Raw genomic sequence first — 25,425 nt, 5'->3', positions numbered from 1 at the left:
GAACCGGCTCCAGCAGTCGCGGGCGAGTCCGCAGCCAGCGGCAACCGAGAGGGCTCTGAGTGCGGGGCAGACCTCGGCCCGGAAGCCGACGTCACTTCCACCCCGCAAAGAGCAGGGGATGCTGGGAGGGGCACTTAAGCGCGCGCGAATTGAAACAGTAAACAGTTCAACCAGACCCTGCTTGACTCAGTGCGTTGCTTCACTCGTTGTGTATCAGCGTGACTACACCCTCTATTTTCCAGCCTCTGGGGTATTATAGGGGCAAGGGGAAAATTGCCCCCCATTCTCCAGCATCTGGGGTTTTATTGGGTCCAGGACAAAATTACCCTCCATTCTCCAGCATCTGGGGTCTTATACCAGCCACGGCAAAATTAACCCATTATCCAGCATCCCGGGTATTATAGGAGCCAGGGCAAAATCACACCGTATTCGCCAGCATCTGTGGTATTATAAGGGCCAGGTCAAAATTACCCTCTATTCTCCAGCATTTGGAGTATTAAAGCAGCCAGGGCAAAATTAACCCTCTATTCTCCAGCATCTGGGGTATTATAATGGCCAGGGCAAAATTAACCCCCATTATCCAGCATCTGTGATATTTATAAGAGCCAGGGAAAAATTACCCTCTATTCTACAGCAACTGGGGTATTCTAGGGGCCAAGGCAAAGTTAAACCATCCTCCAGCAACTGGGGTATTATAGGGGCCAGGGCAAAATTAAGCCATTCTCTAGCATCTGGGGTATTATAGGCTCCATGGCAAAATTTACCCATTCTTCAGCATCTGGGGTATTCTAGGGGCCAAGGCAAAATTAACCCATTCGCCAGCATCTGGGGTATTAAAGGAGCCAGGGCAACATTAACCCATTTCACCCATAACTGGGGCACTATTGAACAAAATTATCTCCATTCTCTGACAACCATGGTATGATGGGTGCCAGAGCAAAATTATACCCCTCCCATTTACCAACAACTGGGACATTATAGGGGCTGGGGCATGGGCATGGGCAAATTACCCCGCATTCTCCAGCTGCTGTCACTATTCCTCCTCGGATTTCTGAGCTAATCCAGGTTGCCATGGGAAGCACAAGAGGAAATTGGTGAAGACACGAGATTCTTGTAGTGCTGGAATCTGGGAGAAAGAATGAGTGCTAGAGAAACTCAACTCAGCAGTTCCATGAGACCAGGAGACAGAGGAGCAGAATGAGGCCATTCAGCCCATCGAGTCTGCTCCAGCATTCCATCACGGCTGATCCCAGATCTCACTCAACCCCACACACCTGCTTTTTCGCCATGTCCTTTGATGATCTGACTGATCAGGAAACTATCAACTTCCGCCTTAAATTTCCCCACTGACTTGACCTCTATCACAGTCTCTGGGACAGCATTCCACAGATTCACTACTCTCTAGCTAAAAGATTTCTTCCTGACCTCTGTTCTAAAAGGTCATCCTTCAACTTTGAAGCTGTGCCCTCTAGTTCTGGATACCCCCACCATAGGAAACATCCTCTCCACATCCACCCTATCTAGTCCTTTCAACATTTGGTAGGTTTCAATGAGATCCCACCACCCCCCCCCGCCCCCCGAATTCTTCTAAATTCCAGCGAGTTCAGGGCCAAATCTGCCAAACGCTCCTCATACGTCAACCCCTTCATTCTGGACTCTCTCTAATGACAATGCATCTTTTCTGAAATATGCAGCCCAAAACTGTTGACTCCAACACTCCAAGTGTAGCCTGACTAGTGCCCTATAAAAACTCAACATTATCTTCCTTATTTTCATATTTTATTCCCTTTCAAATAAGGGCCAACATTATATTTGCCTTCTTCACCTCAGACTCAACCTGTAAATTAACCTGCTAGGAGTCTTCATGAGAATTCCCAAGACCCTTTGCACCTCTAATGTTTGAACCTTCTCCCCATTTAGGTAATAGTCTGCACTATTGTTTCTTTTACCAAAAATGTATTATCATACATTTCCCAACACTGTATTCCATCTGCCACTTTTTTTGCCCATTCTTCCAATTTGCCTACGTCTTTTTTAAGTATATAGAGGGTAAAAGAGAGTCGCAGGTAGATATAGGACCAATAGAAAATGACACTGAAGATACAAACCATTTGTATTTTAATGAGAGATGCAGAGATGGCAGAGGAACTGAATGCGTATTTTGCATCTTCACAGCGGAAGACATCTGCAGTATACCGGACATTCAAGAATGTCGGGGAAGTGAAGTTTGTGCAGAGAAAATTACGACTGAAAAGGTGCTCAGGAAGCTTAATGGTCTGAGGGTGGATAAATCTCCTGGACCTGATGGAATGCACCCTCGAGTTCTGAAGGAAGTAGCTGGAGAGATTGCAGAGGCATTAATGAAGATCTTTCTAGAACCAATAGATTCTGGCATTGTACCGGTTGATCGGAAAATTGCAAATGTTACTCCGCTATTTAAGAAGGGTGGGAGGCAGCAGAAAGGAAACTCATCCCTACAATTGCCAGGATCCTTTTCCATAGTGGGTACTGAAGTAAAGTCCTCATTAAGTACCTCTGCTATTTCCTCTATCTCTGCTATGACATTGCAATTGGTTTATTCTTGTGACATTTACCGAGATACAGTGAAAAGCTTGTCTTACGTACTGTTCATACAGATCAGATCATTACCATAAGACCATAAGACATAGGAGCAGAATTAGACCATCCAGCCCATCGAGTCTGCTCTGACATTCCATCATGCTGATCTATTGTCCCTCTCAACCCCATTCTCCTGTCTTCTACCCATAACCTTTAATTACCTGACTGATCAAGAAGCATCAACCCCACTATAAAATACTTGGCCTCCACAGGCATCTATGGCAAGGAATTCCACAGCTTCGCCACCTTCTGGCTAAAGAAATGTCTCCTCACCTTTGTCTAAAGGGATGTCCTTCTATTCTGATACTGTGGTCTCTGGTCCAAGACTCCCCCACTATTAGAAAGATCCTCTCCATGTCCACTCTGTCGAGGCCTTTCAATGTTGGATGGGTTTTAATGAGATCTCCCTCTCATTCTTCTAATCTCCAGTGAGTGCAGGCTGAGAGCTATGAAATGCTCCTCATACTTTAACCCTTTCATTCCCAGGATCATTCTTGAGAACTTCCTCTGGACTCTGTCCAATGCCACCACATCCTTTCTTAGATAAGGGGCTCCAAACTGCTCACTGTACTCCAAATGCAGTCTGACCAAACTATAAAGCCTCAACTAGTCCTCTTGAAATGAATGCTAACATTCCTTACCACCGACTCAACCTACAAGTAAACCTTTAGGGAGCCCTGCATAAGGACCCCTTCATCCTGTCTATCTTTGTGCCGCTTTCAGGGAACCATGTACCCGTACCCCTGTCTGTGCCTCTCTGTTCTACAACACTTCCCCAGGCCCTGTCTGGGTTCCTCTGTTCTACAACACTTCCCCAGGGCCTCTCTGGGTCCCTCTGTTCTACAACACTTCCCCAGGGCCTCTCTGGGTCCCTCTGTTCTACAACACTTCCCCAGGGCCTGTCTGGGTCCCTCTGTTCTACAACACTTCCCCGGGGTCTGTCTGAGTCCCTCTGTTCTACAACACTTCTCCGGGGCCTGTCTGAGTCCCTCTGTTCTACAACACTTCCCCGGGGCCTGTCTGGGTCCCTCTGTTCTACAACACTTCCCCAGGGCCTGCCTGTGCCTCTCTGTTCTACAACACTTCCCCAGGGCCTGGCTGGGTCCCTCTGTTCTACAACACTTCCCCAGGGCCTGCCTGTGCCTCTCTGTTCTACAACACATCCCCAGGGCTTCTCTGGGTCCCTCTGTTCTACAACACTTCCCCAGGCCCTGTCTGGGTTCCTCTGTTCTACAACACTTCCCCAGGGCCTGTCTGTGCCTCTCTGTTCTACAACACTTCCCCAGGGCCTGTCTGTGCCTCTCTGTTCTACAACACTTCCCCAGGGCCTCTCTGGGTCCCTCTGTTCTACAACACTTCCCCAGGGCTTCTCTGGGTCCCTCTGTTCTACAACACTTCCCCGGGGTCTGTCTGAGCCCCTCGGTTCTACAACACTTCCCCAGGGCTTCTCTGGGTCCCTTTGTTCTACAACACTTCCCCGGGGTCTGTCTGAGCCCCTCTGTTCTACAACACTTCTCCGGGGCCTGTCTGAGCCCCTCTGTTCTACAACACTTCCCCAGGGCCTCTCTGGGCCTCTCTGTTCTACAACACTTCCCCAGTGCCTGTCTGGGCCCCTCTGTACTACAACACTTCCCCAGGGCCTGTCTGTGCTTCTCTGTTCTACAACACTTCCCCGGGGCCTGTCTGTGCCCCTCTGTTCTACAACACTTCCCCGGGGTCTGTCTGAGCCCCTCTGTTCTACAACACTTCCCCAGGGCCTCTCTGGGTCCCTCTGTTCTACAACACTTCCCCGGGGTCTGTCTGAGCCCCTCTGTTCTACAACACTTCCCCAGGGCCTGTCTGTGCCTCTCTGTTCTACAACACTTCCCCAGGGCCTGTCTGGATCCCTCTGTTCTACAACACTTCCCCAGGGCCTCTCTGGATCCCTCTGTTCTACAACACTTCCCCAGGGCCTCTCTGGGCCTCTCTGTTCTACAACACTTCCCCGGGGCCTGTCTGGATCCCTCTGTTCTACAACACTTCCCCAGGGCCTGTCTGGATCCCTCTGTTCTACAACACTTCCCCAGGGCCTCTCTGGATCCCTCTGTTCTACAACACTTCCCCAGGGCCTCTCTGGGCCTCTCTGTTCTACAACACTTCCCCAGGGCTTCTCTGGGTCCCTCTGTTCTACAACACTTCCCCAGGGCCTGTCTGGGTCCCTCTGTTCTACAACACTTCCCCAGGGCCTGTCTGTGCCTCTCTGTTCTACAACACTTCCCCAGGGCCTGTCTGGGCCCCTCTGTACTACAACACTTCCCCAGGCCCTGTCTGGGTCCCTCTGTTCTACAACACTTCCCCAGGGCCTCTCTGGGTCCCTCTGTTCTACAACACTTCCCCAGGGCCTGTCTGGGCCTCTCTGTTCTACAACACTTCCCCAGTGCCTGTCTGGGCCCCTCTGTACTACAACACTTCCCCAGGGCCTGTCTGTGCTTCTCTGTTCTACAACACTTCCCTGGGGCCTGTCTGGGTCCCTCTGTTCTACAACACTTCCCCAGGGCCTCTCTGGGTCCCTCTGTTCTACAACACTTCCCCAGGCCCTGTCTGGGTCCCTCTGTTCTACAACACGCATTAGCGATCTTGTCGTGAGAGGCCCCTTGGGTAAGAGTGACCATAATATGGTGGAATTCTTCATTAACATGGAGAGTGACGTAGTTAATTCAGAAACAAAGGTTCTGAACTTAAAGAGGGGTAACTTTGAAGGTATGAGACATGAATTAGCTAAGATAGACTGGCAAATGACACTTCAAGGATTGACGGTGGATATGCAATGGCAGGCATTTAAAGGTTGCATGGATGAACTACAACAATTGTTCATCCCAGTTTGGCAAAAGAATAAATCAAGGAAGGTAGTGCACCCGTGGCTGACAAGAGAAATTAGGGATAGTATCAATTCCAAAGAAGTAGCATACAGATTAGCCAGAGAAAGTGGCTCACCTGAGGACTGGGAGAAATTCAGAGTTCAACAGAGGAGGACAAAGGGCTTAATTAGGAAGGGGAAAAAAGATTATGAGAGAAAACTGGCAGAGAACATAAAAACGGACTGTAAAAGCTTTTATAGATATGTAAAAAGGAAAAGACTGATAAAGACAAATGTAGGTCCCCTGCAAACAGAAACAGGTGAATTGATTATGGGGAGCAAGGACATGGCAGACCAATTGAATAATTACTTTGGTTCTGTCTTCACTAAGGAGGACATAAATAATCTTCCAGAAATAGTAAGGGACAGAGGGTCCAGTGAGATGGAGGAACTGAGCGAAATACATGTTAGTAGGGAAGTGGTGTTAGGTAAATTGAAGGGATTGAAGGCAGATAAATCCCCAGGGCCAGATGGTCTGCATCCCAGAGTGCTTAAGGAAGTGGCCCAAGAAATAGTGGATGCATTAGTGATAATTTTTCAAAACTCGTTAGATTCTGGACTAGTTCCTGAGGATTGGAGGGTGGCTAATGTAACCCCACTTTTTAAAAAAGGAGGGAGAGAGAAACCGGGGAATTATAGGCCGGTTAGCCTAACGTCGGTGGTGGGGAAACTGCTGGAGTCAGTTATCAAGGATGTGATAACAGCACATTTGGAAAGCGGTGAAATGATCGGACAAAGTCAGCATGGATTTGTGAAAGGAAAATCATGTCTGACGAATCTCATAGAATTTTTTGAGGATGTAACTAGTAGAGTGGATAGGGGAGAACCAGTGGATGTGGTATATTTGGATTTTCAAAAGGCTTTTGACAAGGTCCCACATAGGAGATTAGTGTGCAAACTTAAAGCACACGGTATTGGGGGTAAGGTATTGGTGTGGGTGGAGAATTGGTTAGCAGACAGGAAGCAAAGAGTGGGAATAAACGGGACCTTTTCAGAATGGCAGGCGGTGACTAGTGGGGTACCGCAAGGCTCAGTGCTGGGACCCCAGTTGTTTACAATATATATTAATGACTTGGATGAGGGAATTAAATGCAGCATCTCCAAGTTTGCGGATGACACGAAGCTGGGTGGCAGTGTTAGCAGTGAGGAGGATGCTAAGAGGATGCAGGGTGACTTGGATAGGTTGGGTGAGTGGGCAAACTCATGGCAGATGCAATTTAATGTGGATAAATGTGAAGTTATCCACTTTGGTGGCAAAAATAGGAAAACAGATTATTATCTGAATGGTGGCCGATTAGGAAAAGGGGAGGTGCAACGAGACCTGGGTGTCATTATACACCAGTCATTGAAAGTGGGCATGCAGGTACAGCAGGCGGTGAAAAAGGCGAACGGTATGCTGGCATTTATAGCGAGAGGATTCGAGTACAGGAGCAGGGAGGTACTACTGCAGTTGTACAAGGCCTTGGTGAGACCACACCTGGAGTATTGTGTGCAGTTTTGGTCCCCTAATCTGAGGAAAGACATCTTTGCCATAGAGGGAGTACAAAGAAGGTTCACCAGATTGATTCCTGGGATGGCAGGTCTTTCATATGAAGAAAGACTGGATGAACTGGGCTTGTACTCGTTGGAATTTAGAAGATTGAGGGGGGATCTGATTGAAACGTATAAGATCCTAAAGGGATTGGACAGGCTAGATGCAGGAAGATTGTTCCCGATGTTGGGGAGGTCTAGAACGAGGGGTCACAGTTTGAGGATAGAGGGGAAGCCTTTTAGGACCGAGGTTAGGAAAAACTTCTTCACACAGAGAGTGGTGAATCTGTGGAATTCTCTGCCACAGCAAACTGTTGAGGCCAGTTCATTAGCTATGTTTAAAAGGAAGTTAGATATGGCCCTTGTGGCTACAGGGGTCAGGGGGTATGGAGGGAAGGCTGGGTTCTGAGTTGGATGATCAGCCATGATCATAATAAATGGCGGTGCAGGCTCGAAGGGCCGAATGGCCTACTCCTGCACCTATTTTCTATGTTTCTATGTTTCTATGTAACACTTCCCCAGGGCCTCTCTGTTCTACAACACTTCCCCAGTGCCTGTCTGGGTCCCTCTGTTCTACAACACTTCCCCGGGGTCTGTCTGAGCCCCTCTGTTCTACAACACTTCCCTGGGGCCTGTCTGGGTCCCTCTGTTCTACACTTCCCCAGGGCCTGTCTGGGTCCCTAGTTCTACAACACTTCCCCAGGCCCTGTCTGCTCACTGTAAAAGGGCTACCCTGATTTGTCTTCCCAAAATGTGACACCTCACACCAAGAAGGATCAGACATAGAGAGAGTGAGCAATTTCAAGTTCCTGTGTTTTTATATCTCTGAGGACCTAACCTGGTCCCAACATATCGATGCAGTCACAAAGAAGACAAACAGTGGCTATAATGAGGAGTCTGAGGAAATTTGGAACGTCACCTAAAACAAACGCAAACTTCTACAGATGTACCATGGAGAGCATTCTAACTGGCTGCAGCACTGTCTGGTGGGGGTAGGGGCTACTGCACAGGATCGAAGTAAGCTGCAGAGAGTTGTAAAATTAGTCAGCTCCGTTATGGGCACTAGCCTCCATAGTATCCAAGACATCTTCAAGGAGCAGTGCCTTGGAAGAGCAGCGTCCATCATTAAGGACCCCCACCACCCAGGACATGCTCTCTTCTCATTGTTACCAACAGGAAGGAGGTACAGTGCTTACACAGTGCATTAAGATAGAACAAGGCAAAACAATAACAGAATGCGGAACAAAGTGTAACAGCTACAGAGAAAGTGCAGTGCAGATAAACAATAAGGTGCAAGGTCATAATGAGGTAGGCTGTAGAAACATAGAAACATAGAAAATAGGTGCAGGAGTAGGCCATTCGGCCCTTCGAGCCTGCACTGCCAGTCAGTATGATCATGGCTGATCATTCAACTCAGAACCCTGTACCAGCCTTCCCCCCATACCCCCTGATCCCTTTAGCCACAAGGGCCATATCTAACTCCTTCTTAAATATAGCCAATGAACTGTCCTCAACTGTTTCCTGTGGCAGAGAATTCCACAGATTCACCACTCTCTATGTGAAGAAGTTTTTCCTCATCTCGGACCTAAAAGGCTTCTCCTTTATCCTCAAACTGTGACCCCTCGTTCTGGACTTCCCCAACATCGGGAACAATCTTCCTGCATCTAGCCTGTCCAATCCCTTTAGGATTCTATACATTTCAATAAGATCCCCCCTCAATCTTCTAAATTCCAGAGAGTATAAGCCTAGTCGATCCAGTCTTTCATCATATGAAAGTCCTGCCATCCCAGGAATCAATCTGGTGAACTTTCTTTGTACTCCCTCTACGGCAAGAATGTCTTTCCTCAGATTAGGGGACCAAAACTGCACACAATACTCCAGGTGTGGTCTCACCAACGCCTTGTACAACTGCAGTAGTACCTCCCTGCTCCTGTACTCGAATTCTCTCGCTATAAATGCCAGCATACCATTCGCCTTTTTCACTGCCTGCTGTACCTGCATGCCCACTTTCAATGACTGGTGTATAACGACACCCAGGTCTCGTTGCACCTCCCCTTTTCCATGTGGTGAGGTCAAAGAGTTCAGCTATAGTGATAGAGAACCATTCAATAGTCTTGTAGCATAATGTAATGGGTGACAGATGACCCATATTGTCCATATCGGAAACTGTTCCACATCATTCACAAACACTGACATTGAGGTGTTGTGTTTACTTTAAGAAATGGTCTCTGACATAATGATGTCAGTGTAAGGCGAGTGCGTTTGGTTTGTTCATAATGGAAATAAAGGGCTGCGGTTTTTGTGGGGGGGAGGAGGGAATGAAGGGGGTCGCTGGCATTGTTGCATTTTTACTAGTTTTCTTTTGCAGTCAGAGGGGGATTTCAGGGCCAATGCTCTTGCGTTTTGTTCAGGGTAGGGCGGTTTGGAGGTCGAGGTTCTTGTTATGTTTTGTGTGGGGGAGGGAGAGGTTTCAGTGCCAAAATTCGTGTTATGTTTTGTACAGGGTAGGAGAGGGATATTTATCGGTCGGTATTTGTTGCATTGTGTGCTGGGTAGGAGAGTTTGGAGGTTGATGTTCTTGCTACGTTTTGTAAGGGGAGGGGGATTTCAGGGTCGATGGTTTAGTTAGGTTTTGTACAGGGAGGGGTGTTTGAGAATCGATATTGTTGTTACGTTTCGTAAGTGGGAGGGGGTTTGGGAGTCCAATGTCTTGTTAAGTTTTGTTCAGGGAAGGGGGCTTTGGGAAGGTCAATGTTATATTTAGGTTTTGTACAGGGAGAGGTTTTTGAGGGTCGATGTTGTTATGTTTTCTGGGGGAGGGGAGGAGGTCGACACGCTCATCAAATTTTGTACAGGGAGGGGAGAGTGAGGGACGATGTTCTTGTTACATTTTGTATGGGGAGGGGAGGGGAGGGTGAGGGACGATGTTCTTGTTACATTTTGTATGGGGAGGGGAGGGGAGGGTGAGGGACGATGTTCTTGTTACATTTTGTATGGGGAGGGGAGGGGAGGAGAGGGTGAGGGACGATGTTCTTGTTACATTCTGTATGGAGGAGAGGTGTTATACGGTGTTATTTTCAATGGGGAGGGGGTTTTGGGGATTGATGTTATATTTATGTTAAGTACGGGGAGGGCGATTTGGGGGTTGATAGATGGTTACATTTTGCACGGGGGAGGGATGTTTGAGTGTCGATATTCTTGTTGCTTTTTGTATGGGGAGGGGGGATTGTGGAAGATGTTCTTGTTAAGTTTTGTATAGGCGGGGGATTTGGGGGTTGAAATTCTTGTTGCCTTTTGTACGGGGCCGGATGGTTTGGGGTTCAATATTCTGGTTACATTTTTTATGAGGGAGGCGTGTTTGGGAGTCAACGTTGGTTTAACTTTATGCAGGGAGGTTGTGATTGTGGATCGATGTTGTTACAATTCCTACAGGGGAGGGGGTTTGGGGGAGGGGTCGATGGTCTTGTTACATTTTGTGTGAGGGAAGGGGTTTGGGGTCGATGTCCACATTACCTTTTGTATGGGGAAGTGGGTTTGGGCTCAATTTTTTAATGTTTTCTACAGGGGCGGGCGATTTGGGGGTCGATGTTCGTGTTGCAGTTTGTACAGGGATGGAATTCGGGGATCGATATTCTTGGTATGTTTTGCAGGGGGGGCGGTTTGGGGGTTGAAATTCTTGCTGTGTTTTGTATGGATTGGGGGTTTCAGGGTCAATATTCTTGTTATGTTTTGTATGGGGATGGGGTTTGGGTGTCGATGTTCTTGTTCATTGTTGTACAGGGAGGGGGATTTGTGGGTCGATATTCTTGTTACATTTTGTACATGGGGGGGAGTTTGGGTCTCGATGTTCTTGTTACATTTTAAGACCATAAGACCATAAGATATAGGAGCAGAAGTAGGCCATTCAACCCATCGAGTCTGCTCCACCATTCAATCATGGGCTGATCTACTTCATCCAGTCATTTCCACTCCCCTGCCTTCTCCCCATACCCCTTGATGCCCTGGCTAATCAAGAACCTATCTATCTCTGCCTTAAATACACCCAATGACTTGGCTTCCACAGCCACTCGTGGCAACAAATTCCATAGATTTACCACTGTCTGACTAAAGTAATTTCTCCACATCTCTATTCAAAATGGACGTCCTTCAAGCCTGAAGTTGTGCCCTCTTGTCCTAGAATCCCCTACCATGGGAAATGACTTTGCCATATCTAATCAGTTCAGGCCTTTTAACATTCGGAATGTTTCTATGAGATCCCCCCTCATTCTCCTGAACTCCAGGGAATACAGCCCAAGAGCTGCCAGACGTTCCTCATACAGTAACCCTTTCATTCCTGGAATCATTCTTGTGAATTTTCTCTGAACCCTCTCCAATGTCAGTATATCCTTTCTAAAATAAGGAGCCCAAAACTGCACACAATACTCGAAGTGTGGTGTCACAAGTGCCTTATAGATTCTCACCATCACATCCCTGCTTTTATATTCTATACCTCTTGAAATAAATGCCAACATTGCATTTGCCTTCTTTACCACCAACTCAACCTGGAGGTTAACCTTTAGGGTGTCCTGCACAAGGACTCCCAAGTCCCTTTGCATCTTTGCATTTTGAATTCTCTCCCCATCTAAATAATAATCTGCCCATTTATTTCTTCCACCAAAGTGCATGATGACCATACAATTTCCAACAACGTATTTCATTTGCCACTTATTTGCCCATTCCCCTGAACTATCTAAATCTCTCTGCAGGTTCTCTGTTTCCTCAACACTATCCTCTCCTCCACCTACCTTTGTATCGGCAGCAAATTTGCCCGCAAATCGATTAATCCCATAGTCCAAATCATTGACATACATCGTGTAACCCCCTGGCCACCCTCAGGGTCGCTCGGCTCGCTGTCATCTAGGAAAACAGCCCTCGGCCCTGCCAAACTGGGTAATTAGTTTGTGTGGATGCTGTGTGATGTACCCCACCCCGCCCAAATAACAGACAATACACCAGATACGATTAAATGTTTTACAGTTTAGATATTACTGGACTATATAATTAATAGAGAATAAAATATAAAAGGAAAATAAAAGGCGCCACACTTATCAAAGTTCAATCCCTTTGCGCACAGTTGGAACTCGGGACCCTCCTTCTTCACCCTGCGACCCCTCAGACCACCTCGACCGGCCGCCTGGGACAACAACGGTGGTCAACCAGACGCTCCACACGAGTCCGTCTCCATCTCCTCTCCTCGCCTCAGGGTCCGACCCCGTTAGCGGACTCACAGCACCTGGTCCATCCTCTGTCTCTCTCTCCCGCCTTCTGCCCCAAAACCCCGCGCATACAAATCTTCCAGATACACCAAAGTCATAACAACTATCCCAATTGGTTCATAACATCCTCTTATCACCCCTCACCCACAACAAGCTGCAAGCGCAAAGCTTTCTCAGCGTTTAACATAACAAAGAAGCATTCCCGATTATAACATAACAAAGAAGCCATTTTAATTATCCTTCGCAGTAACATAAAAGACGAAACCCCCTTACAATCGTAAAAAGCAGTGTTCCCAACACCGACCCCTGTGGAACTCCACTGGTAATTGGCAGCCAGCCAGAATAGGATCACTTTATTCCCACTATCTGTAATCTGCCGACCAGCAAATGCTCTACCCGCGCTAGTCTCTCAACCATGCATTAATGTGCCTGATCATGCTATTCTTGCACTCGTTAGCACGTGGCACAGGCAGCAATCCTGAGATTACTACCCTGGAGGTCCTGCTTTTCAGCTTCCTACCTAACTCCCTGAATTCTGTCTTCAGGACCTCCTCCTTTTTTCTACCTATGTCAGGGTACCAACGTGTAGCAAGACTTCTGACTGTTCACCCTCTCCCTTCAGAATACTCTGCATCCGATCCGAGACATCCTGTACCCTGGCACCTGGGATGCAGGCAACACACCATGTAGGTATCTCTATCAGGCTGACAGAACCTCCTGTCTGTTCCCCTCACTATGGAATCCCCTATGACTACCACATTCCTCATTTTCTTCTCTCCCTTCTGAACATTGGACCCAGTCTCAGTGTCAGAGACCCGATCACCGTGGTCATCCTCTGTCAGGTCACCCCCCCCCCCCCACAACAGCATCCAAAATGAGATAACGATTACTGAGGGGGATCGCCACAGGGGTACTCTCTACTACCTGAGCTCTTCCCATCCCTTCCCTGACAGTTACCCACTTATCTAACTCCTGCAGCCTCGGGGTGACTGACTCCCTGTAGTTCCTCTATCTCCTGTTCACTCTCCCTAGTAAGGTGTCGGTCATCGAGCCACAGCTCCAGATCCCTAACACGGTCTCTCAGGAGCTGTATCTCGGTGCACCTGGTACAGGTGTGGCCATCTGGGAGACTGGAAGATTCCCAGGATTCCCACATCTGACATCCAGAGCAAAGTACTAACCCTACAGACGTGCTCTCTATTCCTCAAAAACGCAAGGAGAAAACAAAGCCCACTTATCGACTTACCTCGCTGAAGCCCTACCACTCGGACTCAGACCACTCTGTTGATAACCGCTCCACAAGGCAGTGTCTCCCTGTTATGTCTGAACCTTCCCTGCTCTCTAACACACGACTGGTGTGCCAGTTACCCTTGCCCACTCACTTAACCAACTGATAACCGGCACTCCAATCGTGAGTTGGGGAGCTCCGAGAGCAGAGGTGGCGCACAGGTCCAGGAGTGAAGTTTAAAAGGGGAAAGCTTGGCGGGAACTCGGCTATAACCGGTGCATCAGTTGTGAGTTGGAGAGCTGGGAAGGGTGAAGGGACAATTTGGAACAAGGTTGGAGGCGATATCAGATGCACAGCAACTCTGACAGGGACTGCAAGACATTACTTCCTACAAAGCGAAACCCAATAGCATGAATGGCAGTGATGCTTCACTACCAGATGAACTCAATGCCCTCTATGCCCACTTTGAAAGGGAGAATACAACTACAGCTGTGAAGATCCCTGCTGCACATGATGACCCTCTGATCTCCGTCTCAGAAGCTGATGTTAGACTGTCTTTAAAGAGAGTGAACTCTCACAAGGCGGAAGGACCCGATGGAGTACCTGGTAAGGCTCTGAAAACCTGTGCCAAACAACTAGCAGGAGTATTCAAGGACATTTTCAACTTCTCACTGCTATGGGCAGAAGGTCCCACTTGCAACAATTATACCAGTGCCTAAGAAGGATAATGTGGGCTGCATTAACGACTATCGCCCTGTAGCACTCACATCGACAGTGAAATGCTTTGAGAGGTTGGTTATGACTAGACTGAATTCCTGCCTCAGCAAGGACCTGGACCCATTGCAATTTGCCTATCACCACAATAGGTCAACGGCAGACACAATCTCCATGGCTCTTCACACAGCTTTAGACCACTTGGGCAACACAGACACCTACGTCAGGATGCTGTTCATCGACTATAGCTCAGCATTTAACACCATCATTCCCACAATCCTGATTGAGAAGTTACAGAACCCAGGCCTCTGTACCTCCCTCTGTAATTGGATCCTTGACTTCCTAAATGGAAAACTACAGTCTGTGCAGATTGGTGATAACATATTCTCTTTGCAGACAATCAACACTGGCACACCTCAGGGGTGTGTGCTTAGCCCACTGCTCTACTCTCTGTATGTGTGTGGGTGGGAGTATTTGCTCACAGGGTGCGTGTGAAGCGTCTAGTGTAGTAGTGTAGTAGTGCTTGTAGTTAGTGCATGCTGCATGCTGTATACCGCATAGTGCTCTCTGCTTGCTACTCTCTGCTTACAGCTATTGCCACTGGCTAGCCTCCTTATAGAGGGTGAAAAGAGGAGCCGAGTGTGTAAGCCTCCTTCTGCCAGTACAGAGCCTCTCCACCACCAAGACTCCTGCAGTGCCTCCTCGGGGCCACACATGGAAACTGGGTATCTTACAGTCACAGGCTAAACTACAGGGGATCTCGCAGCAGCAGTGGGCCCCAGAGATGTGGCGTGCAGGCCCACCACTGTGTGGACACGCCCTGGCGCCTGTCAACCACTGTCCCAGCTATGGACAAATAGCCCCACTGCCATGTGGTAAGTCTGTTGAGACGAGGCTAAGGGAGCACACTCTGACAGAAAAGCAATGCGCTGGCGGCGCACAATAGGCGGGCCTTAACAGACCAGGGACCCAGCAGCCTCCTGCAGCCAAGATGTGGGACTGCTTGTCCTGGGATCACCCTTGCCACCAGGATTTACCTGATCATGGTCAAGATAGTGCTACTGGGGATGGTGAACCCCCTGTGGCACTTTAAAATCTTCCTTGCGCAGGTCTCCACCTCTGATCATGGTGAACAATACCTGGACCTTACATATGGTTGAAGTCTGACGGCGATGGGCTATCTGGCAACAGGAGCAGGTACGAATGGACTGGGAGCTGCTCGTCAGAACCCTGCACAGCAGCGGCACAGGGTATTTGGTTGCTAGCAGCTGGGACTGAGTGGCAGCTGTTTTCAGCAGACCCCTGTGTGACTGAGCAGCCCTATTTAGGGACCGCACTGCTCACCCCAATTGGGGAAGGGCCTAGAAAAGGTGGCCTAAAAATTGCTCATTCAATCACTCACCTGGATAGGTTACCGCGCCGATTGGGTTATTCCACTACTGCGGTCGAAATAAGAAACAATACAACCTAAAACTGGCAACATGGAATGTAAGGACTCTCCTGGACTCGTATGGCATCTCTGACAGACCTCACCGGAGAACAGCCTTAATCGCTGCTGAGCTGAGGTGCTACAACATCGACATTGCTGCCCTGAGTGAGACAAGGCTCCGGGATGAAGGTTCTGTAACAGAGGAAGGGATGGGTTACATCTTCTTCTGGAAAGGTTTCCCCCTAGGTGGACAACATCTCTACGGAGTAGGCTTGGCCATCAAGAACACCTTTCTACCAAGTCTCACAGAAACACCTGTTGGCATTAGTGAAAGACTAATGACCCTCCGTATCCCCCTGGCAAAGAAATGTTATGCCAGTGCCTATGCACCAACTTTGCCATCTGAGAATGAGGCCAAGGAAGGCTTTTATTGGATGAAGCTGTTTGCTGGATCCCTAAGAATGATAAAATCCTTTTGCTTGGGGACTTCAACGCTATGGTGGGGACAGAACAACAGGATATGGAGTGGAGTGCTAGGTCGGCATGGTATTGGCAAGGTGAATGCAAATGGCATGAGGCTACTTACTCTTTGCTCTGAGCATAACCTTACCATAACCAACACCATCTTCCAGCAGAAGGCAAAATATAAGACCTCGTGGATGCACCCTTCCTCTAAACATTGGCACATGATCGACTTCATCATTGTGAAATGTAGTGACATCAAGGATGTTCTTATCACCCGTACCATGAGAGGTGCAGAGTGCTGGACTGACCACCGTATGATTGTGGCCAAACTCCATAAGAAAGTGCCTCCCCCCTTGCGGCTGCAAAAACCCAATAAAAAGCGGCTAAATTGCAACCGCCTGAGAAACACAGAAGCAAGGAGTGAGTCTCGACGCATCCTAGCTGAGAAACTAAGGGAGCTGGAACCTTGTCTGAGCTCAGAAAATACCATGGAACAACAGTGGACCTATATCACCTCTGCGCTCTATGAGGCAGCGGCCCAATCCATCGGCCATAAGAGCAGGAACCACCAAGACTGGTTTGACGATAACTCAGACACCATCCACAACTTGCTTAAGGACTTGCACAAAGCACACCGAGCAACTTTAGACAACCCTTCATCCACCACCATCAGGCAGCATTGGCAGGCAGCTCGGAGGAAAGTGCAAAAGGCAATACGGGCCATACAAAATGAGTGGTGGACTGAAAAGGCACATGAAATCCAGTCCTTTGCCAATAATAATGACATACATAATTTTTACAATGCTGTCAAAACCAGCTACGGCCCAATAAATCAATGCGTTACTCCCCTGAAAACGGCAGGTGGTCTAACACTTCTGAAGAATCAGAATACCATTTTGCTGAGGTGGGCTGAGCATTTTAACACCCTGCTTAATCAGGACTCTGACTCAGACCCCACTATCCTGGACGAACTGCCTGAACTTCCTCCTATCCACGACCTCAGTCTACCACCAACCTTCTAGGAGGTTCTATCATAGTCATAGTCATAGTCATACCTTATTGATCCTGGGGGAAATTGGTTTTCATTACAGTTGCACCATAAATAATAAATAGTAAAAAATCATAAATAGTTAAATAGTAATATGTAAATTATGCCAGAAAAATAAGTCCAAGACCAGCCTATTGGCTCAGGGTGTCGGACCCTCCAAGGGAGGAGTTGTAAAGTTTGATGGCCACGGGCAGGAATGACGCTCTGTGTTGCATCTCGGTGGAATCAGCTGTCCATTCCCTTAAGAACAACATGTCCCCTAGCACTGACAATATCCTTGCTGAGTTACTGAAGAACGGAGGGTACATGTGTATGCGCACCCTCTACCAGTGCATCACCAAGGCCTAGACTGATGAGAACATCCCACAGCAATGGAGAAATGCAAACATCGTTGTCATTTATAAGAACGAGGGTGACAAGGCCATCTGTGGCAATAGTAGGGGCATATCACTCCTTTCTGTTGCTGGAAAGGTCCTGGCTAAGGTGATGCTTTACAGACTCATTAGCAACATCACTGAGTTAATGCTGCCTGAATCGCAGTGTGGATTTAGGAAGAACAGGAGCACGATCGACATGATCTTTACAGCCCGACAGTTTCAGAAAAAGTACCGGGAGCAACATCAGGACCTGTTTATAGCCTTTGCTCACCTCTCCAAAGCATTCGACACTGTGCAAAGGGAGCTCTTATGGAATGTCCTCCTCAGTTTTGGCTGTCCCAATAAATTTGTTAACATCCTCTGCCAGTTCCACGATGGGATGACTGCTCAGTTGATCGTAGGAGGACAAGAGTCCGAGCCCTTCCTTGTATGCACAGGGGTGAGGCAGGGGTGTGTACTAGCGCCAGTGCTCTTTAACATCTTCCTCTCATGTGTCACCAAGCTTCTCCACAACGAGATTGAAGACTCTCTCTCTGGCTATCCATCCCATAGGATGATGATGGTTCCTTTCAGTCAGGTAGTGGGGTTTGATATGTGCGTCCTGGAGTGGTTACCCCACTCCTCAGAAAGGAACAGCGTGTGTGTGAGTGGATTTTAGGTGAGTAGGGGGTTGCACAGGTCCAGACCCACCCTCTCGACATCCCCTCCCGGATCCAGCAGCATGGTGGGGTCCAAGACGGCTGGGGGAAGTTCTGTTGCGGTGAATGGCCAGACCAAGCTTCGATGCAAGGGATGCCCTTTCTGCGCTTCACGGCACGTGTTTGCTAGATGGCCATCGACCCTACGAGAGGGTTTATCCGCCCTTTGACAGGCCTTGTTTTTCGTCCTGCAGGGTGTCCAGCCACCCTCCTCACCAGGCAAGCCTGGTGGGGGAGCCGGTTTAGTCACCGACCACCCGACCATGCGATAGGTAGTACTGGGTTATGTGGTACCAGTAGCACCCAGATGAGTGACCTGACCTGAGATTGAAGACAGCAGCGGCGTGTTAGTGGACGTCAGATTAGATGGCAACCTCTTTGACATCAGGAGGCTCCACGCAACCACCAAACTCCGTAGGGAGTGGGTCCTGGAGCTGCAGTATGCAGACGACTGTGCTCTTGTGGCCCATACTCCAGAGGATTTTCAGACTGTCCTTGCTGTGGCAGTGAGAGCATACAGCAGGATGGGGCTGACTGTCAATACCACCAAGACAGAAGTGGTTTGCCAATGGAGTACTAGTGTCCCACCCACTCTACCTGCCTTCACTGTTGGTGATGAAAAGCTGTCAGTAGTGCTATCTTTCAAATATCTGGGGAGCATTCTCTCTGAGGATAGCGGCATTGACAATGACATCCAGAGCCACATTAAACAGGCGTCAGCTGCCTTTGGGAGACTTCAGCGTAGAGTCTTTCAGAACAGGAGCCTTCGTTCCTCCACAAAGGTCGCCGTATACCAAGCGGTCTGTGTCACCACCCTCCTTTATAGCTGTGAAGCTTGGGTAACCTACAGCCGTCACATCAAGTCCTTGGAGCGCATCTACGTAAGCTGCCTCCAGCGCATCCTGGGAATTACCTGGCATGAGTGGTTGCCTCACACCGAAATACTCGTAAAGACCAACTGCAGAAGTATTGAGGCCATGATCACCCAGCGCCAGCTGCAGTGGCTGGGGCATGTGATAAGGATGCCCCCATGTCGGTTACCCCGCAGAGTGTTATACAGCCAGCTACATCATGGTCGATGTTCAGCTGGAAGGCTGAAGAAGCGCTATAAGGGTCAGATGAAGAATGCTTTAAGGAAGTGCAAGATCAGACCCGAGGACCTGGAGGAGGTTGCTGCTGACTGTACCACTTGGCGACAGCTGTGTAGGGACGGGGTTCGTATTCTGGAGATGGAAAGAACAACCAGAAGACAGCAGAAGAGAGCCAGGAGAAATACAGCCATGGTTGCCACCACTACCACATATACATGTCCCACCTGCAATAGAGCTTGTGGCTCCAGGATAGGACTGTATAGTCATCAAAGATCTCACCGTTAAAGGAGTGGACGTCGTCATTGGATTTCGATGGACAACCGAAGAAGAACTCTCTGTATACACATGACTGTGTGGCTAGGCATAGCTCAAACACCATCCACAAATTTGCTGATGAAACAACCATTGTTGGTAGAACCTCAGGTGGTGACAAGAGGGCGTACGGGAGTGAGATATGCCAACTAGTGAATGGTGCCGCAGCAACAATCTGGCTCTCAATGTCAGTAAGATGAAAGAGCTGATTGTGGACTTCAGGAAGGTTAAGACGAAGGAACACATACCAATCCACATAGAGGGATCAGAAGTGGAGAGAGTGAGCAGCTTCAAGTTCCTCAGTGTCAAGATCTCTGAGGATCTAACCTGGTACCAACATATTGATGTAGTTATAAAGAAGGCAAAAGAGTGATTATACTTTATTAGGAGTTTGGAGCGATTTGGCATGTCAACAAACACACTCAAAAACTTCTATAGTTGCACTGTGGAGAACATTCTGACAGGCTGCATCATTGTCTGGTATGGTGGGGCTACTGCACAGGACCGAAAGAAGCTGCAGAGGGTTGTAAATCTAGTCAGCTCCATCCTGGGCACTAGTCTACAAAGTACCCAGGACATCTTTAGGGAACAGTGTCTCAGAAAGGCAGCGTCCATTATTAAAGACCTCCAGCATCCAGGGCATGCCCTTTTCTAACTGTTACCATCGAGCAGGAGATACAGAAGTCTGAAGGCACACACTCAGCGATTCAGGAACAGCTTCTTCCCCTCTGCCATCCAATTCCTTAAATGGACATTGAATCTTTGGACACTACCTCACTTTTTTTAATATACAGTATTTCTGTTTTTGCACATTTTAAAAAATCTATTTAATATACATAATTGAATTACTTGTTTATTTATTGTTTTATTTTATTATTATTTTCTCTCTCTGCTAGATTATGTATTGCATTGAACTGCTGCAAAGTTAACAAATTTCACGTCACATGCCAGTGATAACAAAGCTGATTCTGATCCTTCCCCTTCACCCACTTTCCCCAGTCCCCTTATATTTTCCCTGCTCCCCATCCCCAATCGCCTCATCCTAGCCCTCCACCTATTCCCCACTTTGCACTGCCCCTCCACCAGCTCCCCATCCCCACTCCCCTCATCCTTCCCCTCCATCCGCGTTCCTCACTCCTCTCATCCTTTCCCCAGGCCACTTGTCCTTTCCCCAGTCACCTATCCATTCCCTCCCCCTCCCCTCCTTTCCCTCGTCCCCTCAACCTGCTTTCCCTGCTCCCCTCATCCTTCCCCTCCACCCGCGTTCCCCACTCCTCTCATCCTTTCCCAGGCCACTCGTCCTTTCTCCAGTCTCCTAAACGTAACCCTCCCCCTCCTTTCCCCAGTCCCCTCATCCTGCTTTCCCCACTCCCCTCATCCTTCCTTTCCGCAGGCCACTCAGCCCCTCGTCCTTTCCCCAGTCCCCTCGTCCTTTCTCCTCTCCCTCATCCTTTCTTTCCCCAATCCCCTCATCCTTCCCCTCAACCTGCTTTCCCCACTCCCCTCATTCTTCCTTTCCCCAGGCCGCTCAGCCCCTTGTCCTTTCCCCAGTCCCCTTATTCTTCCTTTCCCAAGGCCACTCGGCCCCTCGTCCTCTCCCCTCATCCTTCCTTTCCCCAGGCCACTCGGCCCCTCGTCCTTTCCCTCATCCTTCCTTCCCCCAGGCTGCTCAGCCCCTCATCCTTTTCCCAGTCCCCTCATCCTTCCTTTCCCCAGGCCACTTGGCCCCTCGTCCTCTCCCCTCATCCTTCCTTTCCCCAGGCTGCTCAGCCCCTCGTCCTTTTCCCTCTCTCCTCAGCCTTCCTTTCCCCAGGCCACTTGGCCCCTCGTCCTTTTCCCTCTCTCCTCAGCCTTCCTTTCCCCAGGTCGCTCGACCCCTCGTCCTTTTCCCTCTCTCCTCAGCCTTCCTTTCCCCAGGCCGCTCGGCCCCTCGTCCTCTCCCCTCATCCTTCCTTTCCCCAGGCCGCTCGGCCCCTCGTCCGCTCCCCTCATCCTTTTTTCCCCAGGCCGCTCGGCTCCTCGTCCTTTTCCCTCTCTCCTCAGCCTTCCTTGCCCCAGGCCGCTCGGCCCCTCGACCCGGCCCCGCTCCCTCCCCCTGCCGGTGGTTACTCACTGCGCATGTGCCCCTTCTTTGGCGCGATGGCGGTTGTGCGAGAGGCGAAGGTTCGGGGCGGCGGCTCTGGCGTCTCGGTAACTGACCCCGACCCTTATCTATCGATCTCTTCTGTAACGTTATCACTTCCCAACTTTTCCTACACGACATCGACGACTGCATAGGTGCTGCTTCCTGTGGCGCTCGTCACTTCATCAACTTTGCCTCCAACTCCCACCCTGCCCCCAAATTCACCAGGTCCATTTCCAAACATTCCCTTCTTTCTCGATCTCTCTGTCTCTATCTATGGGCGTGTGCTCTGCTGTCAGGGTGAGACTTTCATTCCAGGCTTCCCTTTCTCCGCTATCAATGCTGCTGTCAGCTGTCTCTCTTCCATTTCGCGCACGTCTGCCCTCATCTCATTCTCCCGCCATCCCACAGGGATCGGGCTCCACTTGTCCTCCCCCCCTCCCACAGGGATCATCTCCACTGGTCCTCCCACCACCCCACCAGGGATCGGGCTGCACTGGTCCAAACCTCACCTCCCGCCACCCACCAGGGATCGGCTCCACTGGTCCTCCCCTCCCACCTGGGATCGTCTCCACTGGTCCTCCCACCACCCCACCAGGGATGGGCTCCACTGGTCCTCCCACCACCCCACAGGGATCGTCTCCACTGGTCCTCCCACCACCCCACCAGGGATCAGCTCCACTGGTCCTCCCCTCCCCTCCCACCAGGGATCATCTCCACTGGTCCTCCCCTCCCACCAGGGATCGGCTCCACTGGTCCTCCCACCACCCACCAGGGATCGGGCTCCACTGGTCCAAACCTCCCACCCCACAGGGATCATCTCCACTGGTCCTCACCTCACCGCCACCCCACCAGGGATCCGCTCCACTAGTCCTCCCGCCACCCCACCAGGGATCGGCTCCTCTGGTCCTCCCACCACCCCACCAGGGATCGGCTCCTCTGGTCCTCCCACCACCCCACAGGGATCATCTCCACTGGTCCTCCCCTCCCACCAGGGATTGGCTCCACTGGTCCTTCCACCCCACAGGGATCAGGCTCCACTGGTCCAAACCTCCCACCCCACCAGGGACCATCTCCACTGGTCCTCCCACCCCACCAGGGATCGGGCTCCACTGGTCCTCCCACCACCCACCAGGGATCGAGGTCCACTGGTCCAAACCTCCCACCCCACCAGGGATCATCTCCACTGGTCCTCCCACCCCACCAGGGATCGGGCTCCACTGGTCCTCCCACCACCCCACAGGGATCATCTCCACTGGTCCTCCCCTCCCCTACCACCAGGGATCATCTCCACTGGTCCTCCCCTCCCACCAGGGATCGGCTCCACTGGTCCTCCCACCACCCGCCAGGGATCGAGCTCCACTGGTCCTCCTGCCACCCCACCAGGGATCGGTTCCTCTGGTCCTCCCACCCCACAGAGATCGGGCTCCACTGGTCCTCTCCCCTCCCACCAGGGATCGGGCTCCACTGGTCCAAACCTCCCACCCCACCAGGGATCATCTCCACTGGTCCTCCCACCCACCAGGGATCGGCTCCACTGGTCCTCCCACCCCACCAGGGATCGGGCTCCACTGGTCCTCCCACCCACCAGGGATTGGGCTCCACTGGTCCTCCCACCCCACAGGAATCAGGCTCCACTGGTCCTCCCACCCCACCAGGGATTGGGCTCCACTGGTCCTCCCACCCCACCAGGGATCATCTCCACTGGTCCTCCCACCCACCAAGGATCGGGTTCCGCCGGTCCTCCCCTCCCACCCCACAGGGATCGGCTCCACTGGTCCTCCCACCCCACAGGGATCAGGCTCCACTGGTCCAAACCTCCCACCCCACCAGGGATCATCTCCACTGGTCCTCCCACCCCACCAGGGATCGGGCTCCACTGGTCCTCCCACCACCCACCAGGGATCGGGCTCCACTGGTCCAAACCTCCCACCCCACAGGGATCATCTCCACTGGTCCTCACCTCACCGCCACCCCCCAGGGATCCGCTCCACTAGTCCTCCCGCCACCCCACCAGGGATCGGCTCCTCTGGTCCTCCCACCACCCCACAGGGATCATCTCCACTGGTCCTCCCCTCCCACCAGGGATTGGCTCCACTGGTCCTCCCACCCCACAGGGATCAGGCTCCACTGGTCCAAACCTCCCACCCCACCAGGGACCATCTCCACTGGTCCTCCCACCCCACCAGGGATCGGGCTCCACTGGTCCTCCCACCACCCACCAGGGATCGAGGTCCACTGGTCCAATCCTCCCACCCCACCAGGGATCATCTCCACTGGTCCTCCCACCCCACCAGGGATCGGGCTCCACTGGTCCTCCCACCACCCCACAGGGATCATCTCCACTGGTCCTCCCCTCCCCTACCACCAGGGATCCCACCAGGGTTCGGCTCCACTGCTCCTCCCACCACCCGCCAGGGATCGAGCTCCACTGGTCCTTCTGCCACCCCACCAGGGATCGGTTCCTCTCGTCCTCCCACCCCACAGGGATCGGGCTCCACTGGTCCTCCCACCCCACAGGGATCAGGCTCCACTGGTCCAAACCTCCCACCCCACCAGGGATCATCTCCACTGGTCCTCCCACCCACCAGGGATCAGCTCCACTGGTCCTCCCACCCCACCAGGGATCGGGCTCCACTGGTCCTCCCACCCACCAGGGATTGGGCTCCACTGGTCCTCCCACCCCACAGGAATCAGGCTCCACTGGTCCTCCCACCCCACCAGGGATTGGGCTCCACTGGTCCTCCCACCCACCAGGGATCGGGCTCCACTGGTCCTCCCACCCCACCAGGGATCGGGCTCCACTGGTCCACCCACCAGGGATTGGGCTCCACTGGTCCTCCCACCCCACAGGAATCAGGCTCCACTGGTCCTCCCACCCCACCAGGGATTGGGCTCCACTGGTCCTCCCACCCACCAAGGATCGGGCTCCGCCGGTCCTCCCCTCCCATCCCACAGGGATCGGGCTCCACTGGTCCTCCCACCGCCCCACAGGGATTGTCTCCACTGGTCCTCCCACCACCCCACAGGGATCGTCTCCACTGGTCCTCCCACCACCCCACAGGGATCATCTCCACTGGTCCTCCCGCCACCCCACCAGGGATTGGGCTCCACTGGTCCTCCCCTCCCACCCCACCAGCCTCCGCGTCCAGCACGTAATTCTCAGTAATTTCAGCCACCTGCAATGGGATCCCACCACCAAAACCTCTTTCCTCCTCCACACCCTCCCTTTCTGTTTTCCACAGGGATCGCTCCCTACTCGACTCCCTTGTCCATTCATCCCTCCCCCTGATCTCCCAGTGGCTCTTATCCTTGCAAGTGGAGCAAGTACTACACCTGGCCCTACACCTTCTCCCTCAATATCATTCAGAGCCGTAAACAGGCCTTCCAGGTGAGGCGACACTTCACCTGTGAGTCTGTTGGGGTCATTTTCTGTGTCCGGTGCTCCCGGTGTGATCTCCTGTATATCGGGGAGACCCGACATAGATTGGGAGACCGGTTCACCGAGCACCTACTCTCTGTCTGCCAGAAAACGCGGGATCTCCCAGCGGCCACCCACTTTAATTCCCCTTCCCATTCCCATTCTGAAATGTCAGTCCCTGGCCTCTACTGCTGCAATGAGGACGTGGTCCAGTTGGAAA

At 51.1% G+C, this 25,425-nt stretch overlaps 1 protein-coding gene across 1 annotated transcript in view; it reads left to right on the top strand.

The window, feature by feature from the left end:
* Positions 1-25,425, top strand: part of hsf2bp (heat shock transcription factor 2 binding protein) — a 116,492-nt gene that overhangs the window by 589 nt on the left and 90,478 nt on the right. The window contains exon 3 of the mRNA XM_063050163.1: positions 21,706-21,852. Coding sequence (XP_062906233.1) covers positions 21,706-21,852 — 147 coding nt within the window. The remainder of the gene's footprint in view (positions 1-21,705; positions 21,853-25,425) is intronic.

This window comes from Mobula hypostoma, chromosome 6 (genome assembly GCF_963921235.1).
Source record: "Mobula hypostoma chromosome 6, sMobHyp1.1, whole genome shotgun sequence".
NCBI classification, from domain to species: domain Eukaryota; kingdom Metazoa; phylum Chordata; class Chondrichthyes; order Myliobatiformes; family Myliobatidae; genus Mobula; species Mobula hypostoma.
This window is presented reverse-complemented; position numbering and strand designations above follow the sequence as displayed.